Raw genomic sequence first — 21,822 nt, 5'->3', positions numbered from 1 at the left:
TAGACTGTTTCTGAAGGTTCAGGCTACTGAAAAAAAGTTAGAATTAAAGGGGCAATAGGCGGCATTTTATATTTCTTATGTCTCTGATTGAAATGAATGAAAATCGAGAGACATTTTATGGGATTTATCAGACCTTTTCAAACAGTAAACAGAAATTAAACTAATTATTAATACAACTTTCATGAAATATAGACTATAAACAACCATCGACACGGTTTTATGGCATTATCTTTTATGAGCTGTTCAGGGCAGCAAGTTAAAATACCCATTAAGTTCAACGGTTTTGCCGCACTTTTTTTACCATTTTGTGTCTAAATAAAGTCATAACCCGAATTTTGAAGAGATTTTTTCATTAGTCTTTCTTTGTACATACCCCTGGACTATTAAGAATAATAACAAAATGGAAGTACTGATTTTTGAAACAACCACCAGTTGCCTATTTTGGCGCAGTTTGACCTTGACCTGGCCCACTGCGCGGCGGTCCATACCAATCAGCTTGGCTTGTTTGTTATCAACAATGGAAAATGTCTATTCACGAATAGATCAGAATCAACAACAACAGCACACTGGTACCACTCAGGGCCATTCCCACACTAACAATCCGGTCTACATGTCGATCATAATTATTCCAGTGCCGTTTACATCCAACGAGATTTAACGACTTCCAGCACGGCTACACTACACTAGGGTGAAAACCGATCCGTAAAAGAACGCAACTCTTGCTTTAACCAGTCGTTGCCTTTGGTAATGTATTTTAATGATTATGTGTATATTTGTTTTGCGGTAACACCATGTGTGTATCTACTTGCCAGGTAGAGTTGTTCTTAGGGAACTGTCTTGCTTTATTCTAGCTAGTCGAAACGTTGAGACCAATTTCAGAACTGACTCCGCGGCAGTACAGTTAATTACGATCCTATAAGCTAAAGTAGTAGTCCAGTCTAATTTTTATACCATCCGCCCCGGTAATAGTTAAAAGCAAGACAGTTCTTTTCAGAACTGAGAAGTCTCCCGAACCTCCGATTATCTACTCCACGGCAGTAGAATAAAGCAAGACAGTTCCCTAAGAACAACTCTACCTGGCAAGTAGATACACACATGTTGTTACCGCAAACCAAATATACATTGACACCTCACCGTGCAATGCCTCAAATCCTATAATGATTATGTAACAAATAAAACCGGTGTCCCAGGGAATTCTGTCCGCCGGAGTTCACTCCCCCTATGGGAAATTAACACGGGCTGAGGAGGAGGATTCAAAGGAGGGCGCTATCAAAAAATGTTTGTACAAAGTTTGCCATAATTATGGAGGATCGAATATGTTTTCAATGCAGCTATTTATATTTCCAATGCATTTGTTTAAAGTCTCAATTTATTGATATTGTCACAAAGCATTTTAATTATATTTTCAATGCATTTATCGATTAAAAGTAGAAAATAACTTCATTCGAGAATGAAGAGGGCACTGATGATGGGCTTTCGTACATATCTAAATTTTTCCGTAGGTTTTTCTATGAAATCTAGAAATTGAGTGCGTTTAACTCATAAAAACTAAATGCATTTAGACGCATGTTAATGAAATAAAATGATCTTTTGCTGAAATTGGCCGGGAAAACCTATTCTTAATTGTACCAAATGATTTCAACCATCAGGCAAGGATAGCAACATGACGCACTCCCAACTTGTCGCCCTTCTCCTGTTAATAGCCGGTAGCTACTCTGTTCAAGCTTGTTCAGTACCCAACTGGGAGGAGATGACAGTGGCACAGCAGACACAAGAGGCGAACATTGCTGTCTATGGTTATGTAACCGCACATTACCCGATGCTTGACGAACCAGCTGATACCGCGGTAGGTGATGAATTGTGGTTTTGAAGAACCTGTTTACTGGGGCTGTTTGGTTGGCTCCCAGTTAAAAAAGTAACTCAAGCCACTCAAGTAACTTCTTCAAGCCATTGGACAATTTCGGTACAGAAAACTAAACAAAAGTTCACAGATTTACAATTAACTTACAGGGTTTACAGAAGATAATGGTGAAAGACTTCTCTTGAAATTTTATTCCATGAAAAGCTTTACTTTTTGAGAAAACATTAAAACAATATCAATTCTCGATAGCGAGAATTACGGATTTATTTTTAACACATGTCATGACACGGCGAAACGTGCGGAAACAAGGGTGGGTTTTTCCGTTATTTTCTCCCGACTCCGATGACCGATTGAGCCTTAATTTTCACAGGTTTGTTATTTTATATAGAAGTTGTGATACACGAAGTGTGGGCCTTGGACATTACTGTTTACCGAAAGTGTCGAAGTCCAATGGCTTTAAAGAAATGAGGAATGAGAATATTATTTGGTCAATATTCAATTGCCCACCAATAGTTTAGGCACATTCCATTTGAACCCTTTTCACAAAACTGTCAAGTCAATTCAATTTGATTCAATTCGAATTGACCTTTTTTTCCAAACTACTCCAAAACTATGAACTGAAATATATTTTGAACAGTCAACCGTCAATGGCTGAGCAAGCTATGAGGATGAGAACTCATTTCGGTCTTATTTCCAATTTGATTGAATGAAGATTTAGAATAAAAAAAACGAGGGAAAAAACAGAGTTCTAATGATGATCATTATTTCATGTTACAGGCATACACCGCAACTATGGACGTAATCTGCGTCTTTAAAGGTGGAGATCTGCCTCCAATAATCAACATCACAGAAGCAGGACAGTTAACGTCTTGCCATCACACGGAGTTACCTCTCGACCAAGAGTTCTTCGTCCTCCTGAAGATGGATCAGAACGGTGTCTTCACACCCGACGAAGTGAATTATCTATCGGTTGCGTTCGAGGCCAATAATTGGAACTTCAAGCAAGTTGTCGATGGAGTTGGTGGAGATATTGATACGGAGTGCCCGCAGTGGGAGGGTGGTCGCAGGGGAGCGGCGGGAACTTTGCATTTTAACGGTTATTTAAAAATTCTCATGCCAATCGTAGTCTGGTACTCCACTCGGAGCCTTAAGAGCGTCGATAATTAGACATTAAAGTGCACTAATATTAATTTCATTTACACATTTATTTTTATTGCTGCCCGTACGGTTACACATGTTAACAAAGTTCACAATGATTTAGACACTTAAAGATATTTTTAAAGAAGCTGAAATTACGACAACAATTAGGTTAAGGCAGAGGCTTTTTTTAACCTATTGACAGACAAACAACAGAAAGTACTATACAGAAGACAGAAAACGGATACACAAGACAGACTAGACTTCCCGATAAAGGGAAGGTTATAGTCACCTGGAAATAGAATTTTTTCTTTTTCACAAACATTAGAGTATAATTATGTTCCTGAACAATAAAATAATTTTTTTGAGTAATTGTTTTTAACGATTTATATGTTTAAAAAATTAAATAAAGTTGTGTGGGGGTGACTCCGCCAACCCCTTTTTTGACGTCAATCGAGGAAGACTTTGCCTCGATCGAATCCGCAATACACTGCACATTTTAACATGAAGAGAAAAGTTCTTTTCTAAAACATGACGCATCCCAATAATTTTTCCAGCTAGTGGGGAAGTCGAAGAAGGTACCTGAAAGACGTAACGAACCTAAATGAGCATTTGCCTAACGTGAAAACAAATCAGGTATTGTTTCAACTTTGAGGGCATGCAAGCGTCACTATGTTGTGTTGGCACTGCATGCGATTCATCGCGCCTCGATTGACGTCACGAACAGCGCCCTCTCGGGTCGTTTTTTTTCTTTCAAAGTTGTCAATAACATAGAAACTAATTTTTTTAAACCTTAGTTAATTGTTTATTCATATTCCACTCATCAAAACACATATTTTAGTGACAAAAGCTTTATTTTGACAAAATACCACTTCCAGGTGACTTTAATGATACCTGGAAATATATTTTGTTTTTCTTTCAAACATAAGAGTATATGCTTATGAACAATAAAATAACTGTTTTAGTAATTGTTTGTCACGATTTATAAGTTAACAAAATAGAAAAGTTGTTTGGGGGGTGACTCCGCCTACCCCTTTTGTGACGTCAATCGAGGCAGACTTTGTTTCATGCAGATCCCAAGTTTTGGCGGTTGTGGGCCGCGAAAGTCAGACTCACAAGAGCAATAGACGTCCGGTCCGACGTCTTTTTCAGCGCTGTGCAGCGAACACTTCGAGCAGTGATTCCGCGCTCACGTCAAGTGTATTCCGCGGATAAGCAGGGATTTTTGTTGTTGGTTATTATGGTTGGTTAAAATCTGGTTAGTAAAATAACCTTTTATCAACGTTGGTTTTGGGTATTAATGGTTGGCTCACTTTTGGTTAATAAAATAACGTTTAATCAATGTTCGTTGTTGGTTCTTATTGTTGGTTAATATCTGGTTGATAAAATAACCTTTAATCAACGTTTGTTTTTGGTATTAAAGGCAGTAGACACTATTGGTAATTACTCAAAACAATTATTAGCATAAAACCTTTCTTTGTGATGAGTAATGGGGAGAGGTTGATGGTATAAAACATTGTGAGAAACGGATCCCTCTGAAGTGCCATAGTTTTCGAGAAAGAAGTAATTTTCCATGATTTTGATTTCGAGACCTCAGATTTAGAATTTGAGGTCTCGAAATCAACCATCTAAACGCACACAACTTTGTGTGACAAGGGTGTTTTTTCTTTCATTGTTATCTCGCAATTTCGACGACCGATTGAGCTCAAATTTTCACAGGTTTGTTATTTTATGCATATGTTGAGATACACCAACTGTGAAGGCTAGTCTTTGACAATTACCAATAGTGTCCACTGCCTTATAATGGTTCGTTCACTTTTGGTTAATAAAATAACGTTTAATCAATGTTCGTTGTTGGTTCTTATGTTGGTTAATATTTTTTTGATAAATGAACGTTTAAAGAACGTTTGTTTTTCGTATAAATTGTTGGTTCACTTTTGGTTAATAAAATAACGTTTAATCAATGTTCGTTGTTGGTTCTTATGGTTGGTTAATATTTGGTTGATAAATGAACGTTTAAACAACGTTTGTTTTTGGTATTAATGGTTGGTTCACTTTTGGTTAATAAAATAACGTTTAATCAATGTTCGTTGTTGGTTCTTATGGTTGGTTAATATTTGGTTGATAAATGAACGTTTAATCAATGTTTGTTTTGGTATTAATGGTTGGTTCACTTTTGGTTAATAAAATAACGTTTAATCAATGTTCATTGGTGGTTCTTATGGTTGGTTAATATTTGGTTGATAAATGAACGTTTAATCAACGTTTGTTTTTAGTATTAATGGTTAGTTCACTTTTGGTTAATAAAATAACGTTTAATCAATGTTCGTTGTTGGTTCTTATGGTTGGTTAATATATGTTTGATAAAATAACGTTTAATCAACGTTTGTTTTTGGTATTAATGGTTAGTTCACTTTTGGTTAATAAAATAACGTTAAATGAACATTCGTTTTTGGTTGTCAAAAGTATTTTTATTCGAATGTGTGATTGATGTCCAAAAAAAATTCATTGTCGAATCTGTGGTTGTGTGAAAAATATTTTTATTTTCGAAATGTGTGGTTTGTGTCAACAAATATTGTTATTTTGGAATGAGTGGTTGTGTCAAAGTATATTTTTATTTTCGAATAGTTTGTTGGTGTCAAAAATTATTTTTATTTTTGAATGTGTGGTTGGTGTCAACAAAATAATTTTATTTTCGAATGTGTGGTTGGTGTCAACAATATCTTGTTTGATTGTGTGGTTTGTGTCAACAAATATTGTTATTTTGGAATGAGTGGTTGTGTCAAAAAATATTGTTATTTGCGAATGTGTGGTTGGTGTCCAAAATATTATCTTTTTCGAATGTGTGGTTGGTGTGATGTTTTTTGTTTTTAATAATATGTGGTTGGTGTCAAAAAATATTTTTATTTTCAAATATGCGGTTGGTGTCAAAAAACAATTTTATTTTCAAATGTGTGGTATGGTGTCAAAAAATAATACCTTTTTTGCGGAAGTGTGGTTGGTGTCAAAACATATTTTTATTTTCGATTGTGTGGTTGTGTACAAAAACATTTTGTATTTACGAATTTATTTTCGAATTTGTGATTGGTGTCAAAAAATAATTTAATTTTCGATTGTGTGGTTGTGTAAAAAAATATTGTGTATTTACGAATGAGTGGTTGTGTCAAAAAATATTGTTATTTTCAAATGTGTGGTTGGTGTCAAAAAACAATTTTATTTTCGAATGTGTGGTATGGTGTCAAATATAATTTATTTTCAAATAGTTTGTTGGTGTCCAAAAAAATCAATTTTCGATTGCGTGGTTGGTGTCCAATTTTTTAAATTTTCGAATATGTGGTTGGTCTAAAAAAAATATTGTTATTTACGAATGAGTGGTTGTGTCAAAAAAATATGTTATTTTCGAATGTGTGGTTGGTGTCAAAAAATCTTGTTATTATCGATGTGTGGTTGGTGTCAACAGATATTTTTATTTTCGAATGTGTGTTTGGTGTCCAAATAAGTTTTTTTCGCAAATGTGTGGTTGGTTAAAAAAAATGTTTTCCTTTTCGAATGTGTGGTTGGTGTTAAAAAAATATTTTTTATTATCGAATGTGTGGTTGCTGGTTGGAGAAGGACAAGGCTACCCAGCCTACACGGCTGAAGGCCACTCTCGGTAGGGGGCTATACAAGAACAAATGGAGGGATGATGCATCCGGCCATAAATTCTTTTCGAGGTTTGTTTTCTACCTCATTAAGGGGCAAGGCTCCCCACCCCGCTACACCATAAGCCGTTATTCGTTCAAGATGATGAACATTTGTATTCACAAACCAATAGTTCCCAGAAAACACCAAATAATAACAATATCTAATAAAATTCACTTACCACACATTTTGCCCCTTTTGGCGCTCTATACCTCCGGTCAATTGCGATATCGCACACCGTTAGGTCAAAGGTCGAGAACAGGTGCATCGGAACCAAAGCAGATCAAAGACCCACACCGCGTCTCAATTGACAAGTTCTTGTTTAACAATCAACTATTGTCTTAACTAAAATATGGCAGCAATAACTGAAATTTTGCCCCAAGAGTACGGGTATGTTGTACTCGCAGTGCTGTTCAGTTGGGTTGTCGTCAATTGGATGGGCTTCAAAGTCGGCGGTGCTCGCAAGAAGTACAGCGTGAAGGTGAGCATGACTTTGCATTTTCATGCGCTTTTTTAGCGTTGGTTGCATGGTTGCGATAAGCGCTAGCCTAAACACTCGACCCCCTCTTTCGGGTAGGGGTGTGACTCGCTCCGGATAACTTTCCGTAGGTATGACTGGGCTATGTTTTTTTTATAAGCACAATTTAGTACTAGCAAGCGGAAAGTTGACTCAATAATGCCCAAGTTTTGTGCATTTAAATCGATGGCAAAATGTCCAAAAATGTGTCGGTGTACGCAGGGCACAATTTAATAAAGTTGCTTGACAAAGTTCTTTGCTAAGCAAAAAATTAGTAGGGCACCAGTGACAACAGTGTTAACTTAATGCAAGTTTGGCTGGTAACATGTTTCTGGTTAAATCAACAGTTTTCTGTGCTTAGCAAGTTTTTTTGTGCTTACTTTTGTGCCTTTCGTCTCGAAGTTGGGCCCTGGTGGAAAGCTTTCTATATCCTGCCACCACCCAATTTTGAAATAAGAATCTCTTAGTGAGTAAATATTATACTTATTTTTTATTTCATAAACAAAAATATGAAAAAGTGGTGGCAGGATACAGAAACTTTCCCAAAACTTGTTTGCATACAGTCTTATGTTTGAAAAGTGTATAAAGAAAAATGGTTTACCTAATTTTTTATCAGTTTTGTTTTTAAACTTAAACACAAAGTTCAAGATTTGTGGTTACCGTAGAGAAAAAAAAAACTAATTTCAATCTGAAAGGAAAGCTCGTTGATTATAAATATTTTTATAAAATTCCTTTTCATTTTTCAAGTGATACACAGCATTCCAAAAGGTTTTGAAGAAGACAAAAAATACTTTTAACATCAGGTGTTTTCATGGTTTGGGCCATGCAAAGATGATGTAGGGATGATGTAATTGCCCAAACTCAATAAAAGTTTTTTTCCTTTTTCAGTATCCGGACATGTACAGTGATAAGGATCCAATCTTTAACTGCATCCAAAGAGCTCATCAAAATACGTAAGTTCAAATTGGTTCAATTCTTTTAGAAATTGACTTAGTTTTGAAAATTTGCTTCTCAAATTGAATTCTTCATTTGAAGTGATAAGGACAGAGCCCATATAGTTGTAGTCCTTGGTCATGTCTCTTACACCTAAGGAGGTGAGGGGGGGGGGGTCGGGGGTTAGAGCTGAGATTAATATTGTTAGTTTTTTTGTAATGAGAGGTCGCCTAACAAAAACATCACAAGGCCGCTACCACTTCAAGGTGAGGGCTACACTTAACCAATTTAGGCTACATGTACACAATGTATCAAACTAAACTCAACTTGCCAAATCCTCCTGGGCTGAAACAGGGTGTGTCCCCCCCCCCCCCCCCCCTTTCACAGTCCGTAAGGATGTACGCGTGGGTATATCAATACTGTTGTGTATCTAATGATTGTATTAATTGCTCCGACATTCATTATGTCTTGTTCACAGATTGGAAGTTTTGCAGTTCTTCCTTGTCTTATTGCTCCTTGGTGGTCTTCAACATCCAGTAAGTAGAATGTGAAACTTTGCATAGTGAAGATACAATCAAGTGAGGTTTGCGGAGACATCATAAGTTTCCTATGAGTTAAGGTGGCTCTGAGTAGGACCAGTTTGTTCAACAACTGACGTTGTGATCAGGATGTTCTGATTGTCTTCATGAGGACATCCCTTCCCCTGAAGACAGTCGGACCATACTGATCGAAACCTCAACAAGTTGACCATTTGCTTGTCTCAGATCCCCCATGCAGCTCATAACAGCTTTATTACAATGGCGTTTCCGGAAGCCTCACTCGAATACATCCTGTAAGTTCAGTTTGATGTCTTCAGTTTTTCTGGTCGAGTTCTGTTTTACACCAATCCAAAACTTGATACATGTATATGAAACAAGTCTAAAACTTGACATTGCATTGCACTATGCAACTAGGATGTCCCTGCTGCTTTCCGCTGGAGTTACCTTGGGTTTCCCTCCGGATGGAAATTTAATCAGGCAGGTTCCAATTGATCCTACATTGACCTTCAGAACAGTCAACAGTGGAGTAATTGTTTATAAAGCTAAAGTTTAAAGGCACACGTTGCCTTGGATCGGTGGAGTTGGTCTTTGAAAAGCGTATGTAACTGTTTGTTATAGAATGCATATGATTAGAAAGATGTTTTAAAAGTAGAATATAATGATCCACACAAGTATCACTCGAAATTGCGTGGTTTTCCTTTTACCTCGTCGACAAACACGGTCGGCCATTTATGGGAGTCAAATTTTTGACTCCCATAAATGGCCAACCGTGTTAGTTCGCAAAGTAAAAGGAAAACCACGCAATTTCAAGGCAAGTGTGTTTGGATCATTGTATTCTACTTTTTTAACACCTTTCTAACCATGTATTTTATAACAAACGGTTACATACGCTTTTCAAAGACCAACTCCACCGATCCAAGGCAACGTGTTCCTTTAAACAAATAAACACATCGTTGGTTTTTGGGAGAGTAAACTAATTCCCACCGAGATCTGTATACTAAACACAATCCAGACAACATGTGAAAATTGTACATAATTCAGAGATCATAATACCAAGTTTCAGTCAAACATGTACATATAGTAACAACAAAACTGTCTGATGTTTGTTTAAGTCACAAGTTTTGTTGTGCACGTCCTTTCTCAACTCTGACAGCGTTTTAGATGGAATGAACTTCGTAATCAGTGAAATTTCAGATTGAAAATATTCAGAAATATACGAGCACAAAAACAATGAAGTGACTATAATTTGTTTTTCTTCCATCCCAAACTAGCGTATCTCGGCCATTTGTGGAGTTGTTTGGGTCGTCAGTCGCATCTCGTATGCACTGGGTTACTACACTGGAGGTAAATAACCAGTATTGCTTATTTGTAACCAATTACTTTTCGAGTTGTAAACATGTCCTTACCAAAATTAATCAACAATGTTTTATAAATGAGCAACAAAAGTTGTCAACATTTTCTTGGTCTTACAAAGTATTCTAATAAGAATTACTGATTTTCATTCCTGGGGCTGCATACTTCTAAGGAGTTTAGGTAATTCTAGAAAAGCCAACAGCTTGAATAGCATACAAATAAGTGTTGAGTGCTTTATCTGTACTAGTCATAAAACAGTGTTTAACTTACCTGGCTGTGTTCAGACAGCAGATTAAAGTTAAACCATAAATGGTTCAATTTTAGGACGGGGGTGCATTATGTCATTTTTATTCTGTCCACACGTGTAGTGTTAAAAGGTACATTCTCCAGCTCGACGGTCTAACTTTTCGGGGATAAACCTGATTCTGTCTTAGAGAACCATGAGTTTAACTCAATTTGGTTGAACAATGAGTTAAACCGTCGGCTTGAACCAAGAGTTCAGGTACTTTAGTAGTGTGTCTGAAAGACCTCATTGATTATTTGTTCTCCTAATTCTTTTATAGATCCAGCAAAGCGTTTGAATGGAGCCTATGGGTATTTTGCACTCTTCACTCTGATTGGCTGCAACATTTCCTTAGCTCTACACCTCCTCAACGTTGTGTAGATCTTAAAGACCTTTCCCAGGAAGCCAAATAATCATCACACCTACTGGGCTAGCCAACAGATTAATTTGTTTTTTCGACTAGTTAAACCCACCTAATTCCTGATCATTCAAGATCATCCACTATGGTTTTGAATGAAAGATAAACTATGCTTGCCTCCTATTTGGCAGCAGTATGGTAAATGCATCTCAACAAAACACACCAAGTGCTACCATTCATAAACCGTGCGGTTCAACGTTTTTTATAAACTGGTGGTCACTGGAAATGGCATAAAGAGTAGGAGGGTTAATCAGTTGTATTCAGTGCCCAATTTCATCACTATACATTGTTCTGCTAAGCAGAAATAAGCAGGATACCATGTGACAAGCAAAGCTGTTTTGTGCTTAGCTACTTTTGGTGCTTAAGCACAAAGTTTCAGCTAAGCACAACTAAATTATGCAGACCAAAATAAGGTTACCAGCCAAAGTACCATGTCTGGTGTACCTTTTATGACGGGTTTCCTGCTCAGTTCTGCTAAGCAGGAAATTGTTGATAAACAATTTCTACTTTGATATGGGGCCCAGGAGGTATATTCGGTGCCAGAGGTCCTTTCTCACATGGACGTTAGACAGAAACACAAAAGCATGGGCTTCCAAGGATAAATATAATTTGGCAATCAGACCTGTTTTGTTGTTGCTTTTGCTGTTGCTAGGTAGTTTGAGTTCACAACTATTGTTTGTAAGCGCAATAATTGCAAGTCCAAATCATCACTAAATATTCCAAACCATTTGAATGGGTATCAAATGATAAATTTTGTTATTTTTGGTACTAACTTTTTTTGGGGTAATGTTTTGAATAATTTTATGTAATCGCATTATAACCTTCATTACTAGGACTATGATTAATGTTGTAATACTTTTTAATACTGGATATAAAGCATCAGTAATCCACCAGTTTTTACGCTCATGGCCCATGGTGAACAATAACAACGCGGTCATTGGGTCTTCTATTTCATTTCTTAAACCCTTTCTGGACACTATTGGTAATTGTCAAAGACCAGTGTTCTCACTTGGTGTATCCCAACATATGCATAAAATAACAAATCTGTGAAAATTTGAGCTCAATTTTGGCCGTCGAAGTTGTGAGATAATAATGAAAGAAAAAACACCCTTGTCACACAAAGTTGTGTGCATTTAGATGGTTGATTTCAAGACCTCAAATTCTAAATCTGAGGTCACAAAATCAAATTCGTGGAAAATTACTTCTTTCTCGAAAACTATGTCACTTCAGAGGTAGCCAGTTCTCACAATGTTTTATACTATCAACCTCTCCCCATTACTCGTCACCAAGTAAGGTTTTATGCTATTAATTATTTTGAGTAATTACCAATAGTGTCCAGTGCCTTTAAAACCCTGCAGCCCCGGACCTGTTTGGTTGCAACGCCCCAGTGGTACATGTACAATGTCAGCACATTGCTTTACAAGCAGTGTCCATAAGTCATGTACATGGAGGTCCTGAGAGTATGCTTTTCAATTTTCCAACAATTTTTGTAATCTAAGTTTGTTTTTGCAAATCAGCTTATTTGGTTTCATCCACTTTTGACCTTTCATCCACATTTTGCCAACAAAAGTGAAAACTATACCAATGATGTAGTTTCTTTTTTAAGCATTGTGTCAATAAATAAGGATTTCCTTGATATTTTGTTTCTAAGATTAGTTTACTCAAACATAGCAATGATGTTTAAATGAATGATTTTGTTTCGTTTGTTTTATCCACAATCTGTCTGGTTATACTATCACTTTCTATGATTTTTTTTTTTCAATTTTGTACTAACAAAAATTCAGTTCTGTTTGTATATTTTTGAACAGATTGTATTTATCCAACAAAATATTGTAAGTTGTATTCATAGATATGTAACATGTTTATTTACAAACACAGTTAATTTTTGAGGGTTTTGCCTTTACATCGGTAAGACTGCCTCCAACCACCGGGCTAGCTCGGTGGTCAAGTGATAAGACATCTGCCCTAGCATGGCAAAGGTCATTGGTTCGAATCCCACCCGAGCGACGTGCCTGTGGACTTTTTTTCACAGTACTGAGTATACTGTGCTTTAAACACATTAATGTAGGGGCAAAAACCAAGCAATATCTTTATCCCTGATGCCCAAATTAACATCTACTACATAAAGTTTGTAGGTAAAACATTCCCTAATGATAAAAATAAAACTGCCTTTATGAGGGAAAATTCTCATTTTGTGACGCATGTAAACATGTTCCCACTTCATGTATGTTGTATTCAGGAATCCACTCTTCATCAGGTATAGTCTTTTATAAACATACACTTTGACCATTTCTAACAAATTTGTATTTTATTTATAATGGGAGACTTTCTGGGACGATAGAGGGCAGCAGACTTACCGGGTAAATCCATTGTTCTCAGAATTATGTGCATGTTCAGAACTACGTAAACAATGGAAATTTACCCGGTATGTCTGCTGCCACCTAGCGTTGGAAAGTCTCCTATTAGTAGGTTGAGATCACTATTACAACCAAAGTATTTAATAAATGCTGCACAGATTTACAGAAGCTAATTGTTGTCATTGATTCCACGAGGACATATGTAAGTCTCAGTCATATCTTGCTCAGAAGAAATATGACAAAGAAAATGTCTTGAGACATAAAGTGTTTCTTCTCATAATATAGATTGGAGAATAAATGTGTTGAGCAATATTTTTCTGCTTCAAAGTAATACCAATAATACAGTATTAACAGGACTGGAAATTTTTGCAAAAGACAAGAACCAATATGAGCTGAATTTGAAAACACTCGCAAATCTCCTTTAGGCAACAGAAGTGAGAAGACTCGGTGTTTTAACAATATTAATAATATATTGAAAACTTCCAGTGCACCATGTCGGTTAAGGATGACACTCCTGGCACAAAAAAAAAACCACAAAAAGACAACCAAAATGCAAAACTATGATTTCCTTATTAAGCTAAGTAAGAAGATTCTTGACCGATAAATCGTCGATTAATAATCACCTAGGGATTAGTATGGGCGCAGACTGTCCACATAGATCCATTCCAAGGCGCGATACGGAGACAACAGCTTGCAATACTGCATGCCAGCAATGCTCTGGAAGGGGAAGCTGACGGATGTTAGTAGGGAGACTGATGTTACCTGAAAGAAACAAAAGTAGAAGAAGATGTTCTATTTGGACTTGGTCTACAATTCCAGCCGTTAATTTCACAAAGAGTTAGGACTCGTCTTATCTCGAGTTAGGACGAGTAACTCGTCCTAACTTAACTTGTCCTTAGTCTTAAGTTAGGAAGAGTTTTTGTGAAATCGACTGCTGAAATGGAGAGGGATGGCTTGGAAATGATTAGTGAAACACAGGTCTTGATGCTGACCCAAGCTGCTCTTGTTTTATTATATATTAGGAATGTAATATTTTTCGTCTGAAATCAGAAAGTCAGAGTCATTTACGCCACGTTCGCGCCCGGTGCAGACCGTCAATCATCGTGCTGCCTTCCGACGTGAATGAGCACCGTGACAGCACATACATCCAACAGTTTGCCACTACAGTGGGGCTCACTGTTTGAACTTTATCATTTACGTGGTAAAGTTCTAGGCCTTTGTTTACAAGTACGATTAAATAACCATGCAGTCCTCCATCATTTTATTATTTTCTTTTGATTTTTGAAGCCTCTACCAATTACATGTAGGGCGTAATCAGCTTTTATTAACTTTGTTCCCTTTGACACCGTTTTCAGATTTTTTTTGAAAAAAAGTGTCTAAAAAAGGGACTCAAAAACATTAAGGACATTTTTACTTATTAGGTAAGACTCAAGCGAATAAAGCAGGTGCTTACCACAACATCACCATTAGTATTGTAGGTCAGACGTAGCTTCTCATCAAGCCAGCTAGAACCAGTAAAAGTAGCAATGTCTGAATTGAACTTCATCTGCCTCCCTTGGGTTGCGTAGCGACTCAGTGCTGCAGAGGATGCTACACCCTCGGCCCACTTCAGTGCCATCTAAGATCGAGTGTGGGGGGAATAAAATATTAAAACTAAACTTTAGAGTAAGATTTTTAGACAAAACCTCCCTTTTTATTGTTTTTGCGAAGTGTCTTACATAGCGAATTTTAGGACCAAAGGAGCTCTCAATGCGCTTAAGAAATCAGTTTATAAACAAAAAAAGACTGTACGTGTTTGACGAAAGAGCAGTCTGTGGGAAACTGTTCTCAGAAGAGTAGGATTTTAGGCAGTTCTGGAATGATTCCAGTTTAGTATTAGAGCGCAGTAACAGTGAGAGAGCTTTTTCTTCCCCGGGGGCAACCCCAGAGAAATAGAGTAGAGTGGAAAGGGATTAAGGGGTAATTACACGTACCATGATGATCTCTTTACAGCTGAGATAGCCTCTATAATGGTCATGTCAGACGAAGCAGTTTACAGGCAACCAGTTCCAGGCAGTCTCCAAGAAGAGAATCCATTCACATTTTATTTGTTCACATACTTTTTTTTATCAGCTTTTAACCCCTACTCCATTTATTTAATTTGCCTTTTTATCAAAACTTTGTTTAGCGTCTGTCGTTTTTGTTTTTGTCTGTCCAGCGGAGATTTTCTCCAACCGTTCTCTTGTCTGGATTCCTAAATGTAATATTTTAGTGTTTTTTTTTTTTTTTTTTTTAATCTAAAGTATTAAATAAAATTCTGGGGACTTTATTGAAAAATTGCTTAAATGCTACCAAAGTGGTCCTGTAGCATTCACTGAATTGGTTGCCTCCAAGTTGCCTGTAAAAGTTGCCTCATGCGACAAGGCCCTCAGTATGATTACACGTACCATGTTGATCTCTTTACATGTGACTGTGTCATTATACCGAGGTCCTCCGAGTATCTCATTCACGGCTTCCTGTCTCTTCATCTTAGCTGCGATCTCAAACGCAGAGTTTGGAGTCAGTGAAACATCCCCAAGGTTCCTTGGAGCGTTGGCTTTTGATTTGGCTTTCGTTGTAACGATCCCTGTGGATTCCTTGGTGACGGAGGGTTTGGATTGTGCAAAGTCACGCTGATTGGTGTAGGGGTCGCATTTGACGACGAGGCGTTTAGCTAGATCTGATGGCACATTGATGATTGCTTCCTAGAACAAATCAAATTAAATTTTAAAAAGATAAGTGACTGTGATTTTGTTTCAAGAAAGTGCAGCACTCGGCAGCCCCTTCTCGTAGCAACAAATGTAACTGGGTTCTTTTACGTGCATTACACAACACACTGGACCTAAGGCTTTACGCTACATTCGAAAGACGAAGCAATTATGGTTATGTGTCTAGCTAAGGCTACAGGTGTCAAGACCAGGGCTCGAACCCACACCCCACTGATCAAAAACACCAAAGCGAGAGTCCAGGTGAGTGAACTTAACCTCTCGGCACACGCCCACTGGCAAAAGACTCAAACTCAGACTGGAACCAGTCTCTGGTGACTCGTCACTCAAACTCGACTAGACACTGACTTAAGTTTTTTTTTTTTTATTACAACAAAATTCCAGGGTATTGCTTTTAATGGTGTCTCTCACGATATAGATTGAAATATGTTAGTCATCTGTTAAAAAAAAAAAAAATGAGAACTAGAATGGTGTATTGACAAACACAAATGCCCCGCTGAGATTAATCGCATTCTTGAGTTATTGTTCAGAAACATTTCTTTTGTTTTAGCCACAATGCAGTGCAAACTGGCAAGCAAGGTCCACTGTTTTCTTGAAAACTTTTCTTACATGCATTTAGTGAAGGGGGTCCAAAAACAAACAGTTAAACTAAAATACTCTCAAACTCAATTCGATGCTATACACACATCCGTGAAGGGTATAACCAAAAGCAATACATTAATTCCCTAAAATCAAAAAAATAATACACATGTAAATGTGATATTTCTTACCTGACCACGAGAAATCCAGCTTCCGTCAGCTTCCACAGTCTTTGCTTCCATCAACGGCTCAAGAAATATCCCAGTATCCTCAACAGCCTTCAACACCCTCCCCGTAGCATTGAGCTCCGCCTCCAAAGTAATCGTGATGAAGTCACTAGATACTCGACCAATCAAATCATGCGCCTGTGCAAAGGTCAGATTGGACTTAATGTCATTGGTCACTACGTTCGGGGGCATGTCTCCAGACGCAAACTGGCCGTGGTTGAGCCCTTCCAGAATGATGACCGGTTTGCGAAGGTTTGATCCTGGTGTGGTCTTCTCTAATGCTTCCATTTCACTGAAATGTAAAAGTTACAAAAACAATTGCGGGGACTTTGTCGCTGTTTATGAGGTAAATTTCTAACACTAACACTGGTCTAGAAGTTCTTTACTTATTTGAAGGCGACCTTAATATGAATTTGTTATGATAACTATCTTCTAAACATGAACACATCAAAGACAACTTCAAATTGATGTGTCCCAGAGCTACATTCTTCTACTCCTTGCATTGCATGTAAGGAAGCAAAATTAGAAGTAGTAATTTAACCATATCGGAGTCAGAATACGTTTTCAGAGTAGTATTGAGTATGGACATCAAGTACAAGTATTTTGCTAGCCATGTACAAGTACGAGTATCATCAAAAAGGTATCCCACAGGTATTAATGTCATTATAACAGGAAAGCTCCATTACATAAAGGGGCTTAAATAACAGTTCCTTTTTATCTGGCAACTCACACCTGGTGTCTCCATGTAGTTCCTTTTCCAAACAATGGACTTAATTGGATCATTTATTAAGTCGTTCCATTAGTTAATATTCTTTATCCCCGATGCAAATTTAACATCTATTATATAGATCGTTGCGGTATTCGCTGCCAAAACATAAGATTTAAACTGCCTCTAGCTATAACCGGGCAATCTCGGTAGTCTAGTTGGTAAGACACTGCTCTAGAATTGCAAGGGTCGTGGGTTCAAATCCCACCCCAGTAATATGCTTGTGATATTTTTTCACAGGACTCGGGAAAGTACTGAGAATACAGTGCTAACACACATCGGTGTATGGGTAAAAAAACAACAAATAATATTCTTTATCCCCGATGAAAATTTAACATCTATTATATAATTGGATCATGCACAAACCAGGAGGGCTGCTGACTGCCCCAGTCAGATTAACCACTCAAACATTAAGTTTAATAACTTACATGTAAGTAATTCAACGTGAACACACCCACTCAGTGAAAAAGATGGATACTTTCAGAGTTGTTTAGCGAAAAATGAACTAATCTTTAAATGGGGCTTTTCCGTTGTGTAGTATTTTTTTTCTCTTTAAAATACATCGCAGACATACCTGTAAGTATCAATGAACCTTGTGACGCGTGTCAAGCCATCCAGTTCACCTGATATTTGGGCCACAGGTACAGGGTATGAAGCCAGGTCTCGATTAGCACCGGTAAGGTAAGAGCCCCATAAGAGAATTCCAGCCACTCGGTTAGCATTGCTTGCCGCATAGTCCTGTCCAAATACGCCTAGACAAAGAAATAATATGCTGTTTGTAGCTTTTGTTTTATGAAGTATTAAAGACACTTGACACTATTGGTAATTGTCAAAGACCAGTCTTCTCACTTGGTGTATCTCATCAAATGCATAAAATAACAAACCTGTGAACAGTACCCTTGTGAAGTTGTGTGCTTTCAGATGCTTAATTTCAAGACCTCAAAATCTAATTCTGAGGTCACGAAATCGAATTCGTGGATTCAAAATCAAAATTCTTTTTTTTTAAAACTACGTTACTTCAGAGGGAGCCGTTTCTCACAATTGTGTATACTATCAACAGCTTCTCATTACTTGTTACCAAGTAAGGTTCTATGTTAATAATTATTTTGAGTAATTTGTATTACCAATAGGGAGGCCAATCAAGAACATTAGCCTTTTTGAGTATCAGGGTATGGTGGACACCATATGAGGGCACTGTTTGGTTTGGGTTACACAGACAAATTTACCCAAACCTAATAGTGTCATACGAGCGTGTCCATCATATCTCAATATGGCTTATGGTAAAGACGCTGAAAGAAGATGCAGATACACGCTCGTCTCAAGTAAATTGGCTAGATGGAACCAAGACCACAAGTGAAACCGACTAGGGATGTTTTACATAATTTAGAGCTCCGCTGCGTTAATCTGGAGACCACAGATTCAAATCTCACTCTAGTCAACATTTCTTTGTTCGACCACAAATTTATAGAAAAAACTTTTGCGACTGTATACAACAACTGTTTTGATCAATGGCAAGTGATCAATCAATGGCAAGTTACTTATTGGCTAATACAAATAAAACGCACCCATGCTAGCTTATTAACAAAACAAACAAGAAAACAAAACAACGAAAACCTACCTCCCAGAGAATGTCCCGCCATAAACACCGGCACAAAGATGCCCATCCCAGCAGCCCTCAGATCAGACAGGGCAAGATCAATTGCAGTCGTCAGCTCCAAGGGGTTCGGGGTGTCCCTCCTGTACCCAGAGGTTATTCCAATCCATAGCTGTAGAGGTGAGGAGGCCTGTATGGCTTCTGCTAACGGCTTGTACCGCCCACCGGAGATCTCCGCACCAGGTATGATTATCAGGCAGGCTTGAGTGCCTTCTTGCGTTGGGGTGAAGACGATGGTGTTAAGCTCGGCATTGGCAAGGAGACTGCTGAGAGCTGCTAGTGCGAGGAAAACTGGAAGATTAAGTGTTGTTGCCATTTTCACGTTGTGTGGTGACGGACTCAATCTGTGAAACAAGAGAGAAAAAAAACTTGTTTTATACTTCAGCCATTGTCTCAAAATCAAATTCGTGGAAAGTTACTTCTTTCTCAAAAACTATACGCCACTTCAGAGGGAGCTGTTTCTCACAATGTTTTATACTATCAACCTCTCCCCATTACTCGTATTCAAGAAAGGTTTCATGATGATAATTATTTTGAGTAATTACCAATAGTGTCCACTGCCTTAATCGAACTGTTGGATATAGATTCTACAGCCAAGGCTACCTGCAATGCAATTTCACTTGTTTTTCACTAGCAAAATCTACTCAACAGTAGTAGAATATACAGCAAGACTGTTCTCTAAAGAACAAACTCTACCTGGCAGAGTAGACACACACATAGTGTTATACCGCACACCAAATATAGAATTTCACTTGTTACTATACCATACCTTGATAGAGTGAAACTCTAAAAAGAACACCAGTGGACTGTCTCCACTTTCGATTCTACAGAGACTTTGTGACGCCTCTTTTGTGGAGCAAGTGTTAAAAATGCAATTGCATCACCAACTCAGTTTCTATGCAATGTACTGGAGATTATATCTTTAGTAAGTAAAGTGGGTATTATAGGTGATTAGTTGTTAATACTACCTTCTCTTGAGTCATGGGACGAGCAAACAACATTAATACTCCTAATTAATTAATTACACAATCAGATTATATGCTTTAATAGAATATTCATTTCGGTTTTTACTTACCCATATACAACGATGTGTGTTAGCAATGTATACTCAGCACCATTGATATCCCGATAGTGGAGTTTGTGTGCAGTACCGAACAGATACAGATACTTTCCCGAGTTCTGTGAAAAAAATCGTACATATCCCAACTGATGCCCGAGTAAAATGCCTGTGGTGTTTTTGTTCACAGGGGAAACTGGGGAAAGTAACAAGTTTACAGTGCTAACACACATCAGTGCTATAATGGGTCAAAACCAAAATGAATTATTATACACATAATGAATGTTTATGAGTGCAATGGTGCGAATATGTTCATGAGTTGAAAGAGGGAATGTTCTATTCAACGAGGCGGAGCCGAGTTGAATGGAACATTCCAGCTTTCAACGAATGAACATATTCGCACCATTGCACGAATGAAAAACATTCATTATTTGTTTTATATAACATCCAAGTAGATCTTTGTCATTTTGATTGAAAGATACAACTTTCAAAATAAACAATTTCAACTGTAGAAGCCGAATGCTAGTAATTTTACTATGCCTTCTTGCAGTAACACCTGCTGCGTTACCAAAGACACGCGCACGCAGTGATGTTTTTACTCAGCTTTTTCGTTCCATCCGAAAAGTACCATTGCACGCTGCCAGCGTGCAATGGTACTTTTCGGATGGAACGAAAAAGCACGGTGAGTGACTCAGCGTGCAATGGTACTTTTATTTGCTATCACGTGACGGACAATCCTCCAATCAAATGGCAAGGATCTGCTTGGGTGTTATATAAATGCGTTTATTCAATCGATATGGTCTTACCTCAGGCGTTGATATTCTGAAGAAACATAGTTTTTGAGAAAGAAGTAATTTTCCACGTATTTGGTTTCGAGACCTCAGAATTAGATTTTGAGGTCCTGAAATCAAGCATCTGAAGGCATTTAACTTCGCGTGATAAGGGTTCTTTTTCTTCCATTATTATCTCGCAACTTTGACGACCCATTTAGCTCAAACTTTCACAAGTTTGTTATTTGATGAATATGTTGAGATACACCAAGTGAGAAGACTGGTCTTTGACAATTACCAATAGTGCCCAGTGTCTTTAAGCACACAAAATAGCTGATGAATACAACAAAATTACATGTATGCTTACCAGAATAAAGTTACCAGCCAAAAACACCATGTCACAAGTACAATTTGTGACTGGTATTCTGCGCATTTCTGCTAAGCAGAACACTGTCCTGCAAAAATGTTCAGCTTGAGCAGCTCTATGAAATTGTGCCATGGCATGATATTTAGTCCTTAAAAGAAAGTAAAACAATTTTATCAAGTAAAAAAGCTGCATGTTATCTACATATATGTACACATTGTGGAGGCTTTTATAGACTTTTCTTCAGGCTATATACATGTAAATCACAAATTGTCTGATATTTTTAAGGGCAAACAAACCGGAAATTAGACTAAAGTAGGAAGAATCTCATGTCTATATAACATGCCAAAATACACTGTACCATAAAAACATTCTTAACAGAGTAAACCTAGAACTTTTAAAACAGAGTTGAGAATACATGTACATGTACATGTAATTGAAATGATGGTACATGTACATGTACTTCTACCTTTTGGTAACCCTGGAGTTAAGATTTCACCAAAGTTGTAAGAAACAGCATCCTCAACACTAGAGAAGTAGATCAAAGAGCAGGATTTTTGTATTCGTGTAAGTTGGTAAAAT

The 21,822-nt window shown here is 37.5% G+C and overlaps 3 protein-coding genes across 3 annotated transcripts; 2 read left to right on the top strand and 1 right to left on the bottom strand.

Annotated features, from left to right (window-relative positions):
- The first annotated feature begins 679 nt into the window (after positions 1–679).
- Positions 680–3,358, top strand: LOC117296828. Its single transcript, XM_033779901.1, has 3 exons — positions 680–744; positions 1,650–1,846; positions 2,639–3,358. Exons 2-3 carry the CDS (start codon positions 1,664–1,666, stop codon positions 3,026–3,028), a joined length of 573 nt encoding a protein of 190 aa, XP_033635792.1. The 5' UTR covers positions 680–744; positions 1,650–1,663; the 3' UTR covers positions 3,029–3,358.
- Positions 3,359–6,948: 3,590 nt separating this feature from the next.
- Positions 6,949–11,031, top strand: LOC117296829 (microsomal glutathione S-transferase 3-like). Its single transcript, XM_033779902.1, has 5 exons — positions 6,949–7,160; positions 8,085–8,149; positions 8,608–8,665; positions 9,940–10,012; positions 10,585–11,031. The coding sequence occupies exons 1-5, from the start codon at positions 7,032–7,034 to the stop codon at positions 10,683–10,685; spliced, it is 426 nt and encodes a 141-aa protein (XP_033635793.1). The 5' UTR covers positions 6,949–7,031; the 3' UTR covers positions 10,686–11,031.
- Positions 11,032–13,116: 2,085 nt separating this feature from the next.
- Positions 13,117–19,669, bottom strand: LOC117296280. Its single transcript, XM_033779121.1, has 7 exons — positions 19,595–19,669; positions 19,014–19,393; positions 17,970–18,147; positions 16,594–16,921; positions 15,506–15,802; positions 14,533–14,697; positions 13,117–13,841 (listed from the first exon to the last, which is right to left on the bottom strand). The coding sequence occupies exons 2-7, from the start codon at positions 19,363–19,365 to the stop codon at positions 13,710–13,712; spliced, it is 1,452 nt and encodes a 483-aa protein (XP_033635012.1). The 5' UTR covers positions 19,366–19,393; positions 19,595–19,669; the 3' UTR covers positions 13,117–13,709.
- Positions 19,670–21,822: the final 2,153 nt, after the last annotated feature.

This window comes from Asterias rubens, chromosome 11 (assembly GCF_902459465.1).
Source record: "Asterias rubens chromosome 11, eAstRub1.3, whole genome shotgun sequence".
NCBI classification, from domain to species: domain Eukaryota; kingdom Metazoa; phylum Echinodermata; class Asteroidea; order Forcipulatida; family Asteriidae; genus Asterias; species Asterias rubens.
The sequence above is the reverse complement of the archived record's forward strand: the minus strand, read 5'-3'. Positions and strand labels throughout refer to the sequence as shown.

Excerpts from the sequence above, each read along its gene's own strand:
- LOC117296828 (XM_033779901.1), top strand. The coding sequence starts at position 1,664 with ATGACGCACTCCCAACTTGTCGCCCTTCTCCTGTTAATAGCCGGTAGC. Across the intron at positions 1,847-2,638 it reads ACGAACCAGCTGATACCGCG|GCATACACCGCAACTATGGA; the intron begins GTAGGTGATGAA and ends TTCATGTTACAG.
- LOC117296280 (XM_033779121.1), bottom strand. The coding sequence starts at position 19,365 with ATGGCAACAACACTTAATCTTCCAGTTTTCCTCGCACTAGCAGCTCTC. Across the intron at positions 15,803-16,593 it reads GCTGGATTTCTCGTGGTCAG|GAAGCAATCATCAATGTGCC; the intron begins GTAAGAAATATC and ends GATTTGTTCTAG. Across the intron at positions 14,698-15,505 it reads CATGTAAAGAGATCAACATG|ATGGCACTGAAGTGGGCCGA; the intron begins GTACGTGTAATC and ends ACTCGATCTTAG.
- LOC117296829 (XM_033779902.1), top strand. The coding sequence starts at position 7,032 with ATGGCAGCAATAACTGAAATTTTGCCCCAAGAGTACGGGTATGTTGTA. Across the intron at positions 7,161-8,084 it reads GCAAGAAGTACAGCGTGAAG|TATCCGGACATGTACAGTGA; the intron begins GTGAGCATGACT and ends TTCCTTTTTCAG. Across the intron at positions 10,013-10,584 it reads ACTGGGTTACTACACTGGAG|ATCCAGCAAAGCGTTTGAAT; the intron begins GTAAATAACCAG and ends ATTCTTTTATAG.